Genomic DNA, 4252 nt, shown 5'->3' on the forward strand with positions numbered 1-4252 from the left:
TCCTCAGGTGACGAAGTACAGACTGATGCAGTTACTTTGTCATAAATCCCTAATTTTTGCCTAGATTGCCCTTTCAGGTTTTCAATCTACCAGGATGAATTTTTTCTATTTATTGTCTCTAATTTTTGCCTGGACCGCCCTTTCAGGTTTTCAGTCCACCGAGACGCTCATTTTTGCCTAAGTCGCCCTTTGCGGGTTTTCAACTTACCGAGCTGTTCTTTTTGTATATTTTTTTAGACAAAGTATTTCTTGACTGCATCAGCATTCACAGGATATGGGAGTTCATCACCATCCATGGTTGCAAGAGTCATGGCGCCACCAGAAAATGTTCTTTTGACAACATACGGGCCTTCGTAATTAGGAGACCATTTGCCCCTAGAATCTGGTTGAAAAGACAAGATCTTTTTAAGCACGAGGTCGCCTTCTTGAAATTCACGAGGTCGAACCTTTTTGTTGAAGGCTTGTTTCATCCTTGCTTGGTATAGCTGTCCATGGCATAGAGCAGTCATACGTTTTTCTTCGATTAAGTTCAACTGATCGTATCTGCTTTGACACCATTCATCCTCTGATAACTTAGTCTCCATGAGGACTCTCATTGATGGGATTTCAACTTCTACGGGGAGCACAGCTTCCATGCCGTATACTAGAGAAAAGGGAGTTGCCCCTGTTGAAGTACGCACTGAAGTACGGTACCCATGTAAAGCAAATGGTAGCATTTCATGCCAGTCTTTGTAAGTGACGACCATTTTCTGGACGATCTTCTTAATGTTCTTGTTGGCGGCTTCAACGGCGCCGTTCATTTTTGGTCTGTAAGGAGAAGAGTTATGATGCTCAATCTTGAATTCCTTACACAATTCTTTCATCATTTTGTTGTTCAAGTTTGAACCATTGTCAGTAATGATCTTGCTGGGAATACCATATCGGCAAATGATGTTATTCTTGATAAATCTCACAACCACTTGTCTTGTAACATTGGCGTAAGATGCTGCTTCGACCCATTTGGTGAAGTAATCAATTGCTACCAAGATGAAACGATGACCATTTGAAGCTTTCGGTTCGATCATTCCGATCATGTCGATACCCCACATGGAGAAAGGCCATGGAGATGAGAGAACGTTGAGTAGAGTCGGTGGTACATGGATCTTATCTGCATAGATCTGGCACTTGTGACATCTTTTCACGTGTTTATAACAGTCAGATTCCATTGTCAACCAATAGTATCCTGCTCTTAAGATCTTTTTGGACATTGCATGCCCGTTTGAATGAGTTCCAAAGGACCCTTCATGCACTTCATGCATTAACATGTCTGCTTCGTGTCTGTCCACGCATCTGAGCAAAACCATGTCGAAGTTTCTTTTGTATAGCACATCTCCGTTCAGGAAGAAACTGCCAGAAAGTCTCCTTAGAGTTTTCTTATCTTTGTTTGATGCCCCAAGTGGGTACTCTTGAGTTGAAGGAAGCGTTTGATGTCGTGGAACCACGGTTTATCATCGATGACTACTTCGGTTGCAAACACATAGGCGGGCCTTTCAAGGCGCGTAATTCTGACTGTAGGCATATCGTTCCAATGATTGACTTTGAACATGGAAGATAAAGTAGCCAAGGCGTCTGCCATTCGATTCTGATCTCGAGGTATATGATGCAATTCAACCTTGTTGAAGAAAGTCAACAGACGTCTTGCATAATCTCTGTAAGGAATCAAGCCAGGGTGGTAAGTTTCCCACTTGTCTTTGATTTGGTTGATCACGAGGGCTGAATCTCCATATATGTCGAGGATCTTGATCCTTAAGTCAATGGCTTCTTCGAGACCCATGATACAAGCTTCATATTCTGCGATGTTGTTGGTGCACTCAAATAGCAATCTGGCGGAGAATGGGATATGAGTACCCTTGGGAGTGATGATGATTGCCCCAATTCCATTGCCAAAAGCATTTACTGCTCCATCAAAAATTAGGCCCCATCTTGATCCAGGATCAGGACCTTCTTCAGGTAACGGTTCGTCACAATCTTTCATCTTCAAGTACATGACATCTTCATCAGGGAAGTCAAACTTGAGAGATTGATATTCATTGATTGGTTGATGCGCCAAGTGATCGGCGAGAACGCTTCCTTTGACCGCTTTCTGAGCACGGTATTCAATGTCATATTCGGATAGCAGCATTTGCCATCGGGCAATCCTTCCTGTTAAGGCGGGCTTTTCAAAGACATACTTGATCGGATCCATTTTGGAGATTAACCAAGTAGTATTGTTAATCATGTATTGGCGGAGACGTTTTGAAGCCCAAGCCAAAGCACAACACGTTTTTTCGAGCATGGAGTAACGAGACTCACAGTCTGTGAATTTCTTACTCAAGTAATAGATAGCATGCTCCTTCTTACCAGTTTCATCTTGCTGCCCAAGCATACAACCCATGGATTCTTCCAACACGGTAAGGTACATGATTAATGGTCTTCCTTCAACCGGAGGAATCAATATTGGTGGTTCTAACAGGTACTCTTTTATACTGTCAAACGCTTTCTGGCAATCTTCAGTCCATACAACCCCTTGATCTTTGCGGAGAAGCTTGAAAATCGGCCCACAAGTAGCAGTCATTTGAGAGATAAATCTGGAGATATAATTCAATCGTCCAAGAAATCTTCTTACTTGCTTTTCAGTCTTTGGTGCAGGCATCTCTTGAATAGCTCTGACTTTGTCGGGATCTACTTCAATACCTCTTTGGCTGACAATGAAACCCAAGAGTTTTCCAGATCTAACCCCAAAAGTACATTTGTTAGGATTCAAGCGAAGCTGATATTTCCTTAATCGTTGAAACAACTTCAAAAGGTATTCAATATGTTCTTCTTCTGTGCTGGACTTGGCTATCATGTCGTCCACATAAACTTCAATTTCTTTATGCATCATGTCATGAAAGAGAGTAGTCATTGCCCTTTGGTAAGTTGCGCCTGCATTCTTTAATCCAAACGGCATCACTTTGTAGCAAAAGGTACCCCATGGGGTGATGAAAGAGGTCTTCTCCATGTCTTCAGGAGCCATCTTGATCTGATTATAACCGGAGAACCCGTCCATGAAGGAAAAGACGTTGAACTTAGCGGTGTTATCAACCAACATGTCGATATGTGGTAATGGAAAGTCATCTTTTGGACTGGCCTTGTTCAAATCACGGTAGTCAACACACATTCTGACTTTGCCATCTTTCTTTGGAACTGGCACAATGTTGGCCAACCATTGAGGATACTCGGAGGTGACAAGAAAACCTGCGTCGAGTTGCTTTTGAACTTCCACTTTGATCTTGTTAGCCATATCAGGGTGAGTCCTTCGCAATTTCTGCTTAACTGGCGGACATTCTGGCTTCAATGGCAAGTAATGCTGAACAATATTGGTATCCAACCCAGGCATGTCTTGGTAGGACCAGGCAAACACGTCAACATATTCTTTGAGAAGGTCTGTCAACTTACTCTTGATATCAGCATCAAGCAGCGATCCAATGGTCACTTCTTTTTTGTCTTCTTCAGAACCCAAGTTGATCTTTTCTAAAGGCTCTTTGTGAGGCAGAATGGCTCTTTCATCGTGCTTAAGTAATCGAGAGATTTCGTCCGGAATCTCCTCTTCTTCCTCTTCTTCGGCTTCGAACACAGGAAACTCAAAGTTGGGAGAGGGCATAGGGTTATTGCATTCAATGGGTTTATCAATAGTAAATCTGCACATGTGATTTATATTTATTTCAGAAAATTTATGAATGCAAGAGTGTATGCAGATTTTTTTGAAAAGTTTTTTTTTTATTTTGGTTTTTTAGGATTACCATTTCCAGAAAAAATCAAAAATAAAACATATAATGTAGGGAATTCAAAATGACACTTTATTTATGATTCATTTTTTAAACAAAGCCCTAAACACAAACTCATTTGTCTTGGGCAGGACAAAGAGGGAAACTTTTAAAACAAAGCCCTATACACAAGGTTATTTGGGCGGAACATTTGAAAGCAAAGCCCTATAAAACATCTCTCTGCTTTGGGCAAGGCAGGAGGTCAAAATAACAGCGAGGTGATTACTTTGAGCGGCGAACAACATTCGGAACGTCGACAGCTTTCCAGTAGCAACGAACTCCTCTGTGTATTATGTATTCAGGAAAATTCTCCCCAGAATTATCTCCAGTATTGACATTGACCGCTGGTCGAGCAGGATTTGAAGGTCCTGGTTTGTCAACCTTGTTCTTTGTAGAGTTGAAACGGTCTTCTTCTACTTCTTGAAGAG

The 4252-nt window shown here is 41.7% G+C and overlaps 1 protein-coding gene across 1 annotated transcript; it reads right to left on the reverse strand.

Annotated features, from left to right (window-relative positions):
• Positions 1 to 245: 245 nt before the first annotated feature.
• On the reverse strand, positions 246 to 3682 carry LOC131646985 (uncharacterized; the record flags this gene model as incomplete). The annotated part of the gene is made up of 2 exons (XM_058916905.1): positions 246 to 1437; positions 1488 to 3682. Coding segments are annotated over 2 exons (3387 nt in total), but the record flags the coding sequence as incomplete, so codon positions are not given.
• Between the last annotated feature and the right edge of the window lie 570 nt (positions 3683 to 4252).

Source organism: Vicia villosa, linkage group LG2 (assembly GCF_029867415.1).
Source record: "Vicia villosa cultivar HV-30 ecotype Madison, WI linkage group LG2, Vvil1.0, whole genome shotgun sequence".
In the NCBI taxonomy this organism is placed as follows: domain Eukaryota; kingdom Viridiplantae; phylum Streptophyta; class Magnoliopsida; order Fabales; family Fabaceae; genus Vicia; species Vicia villosa.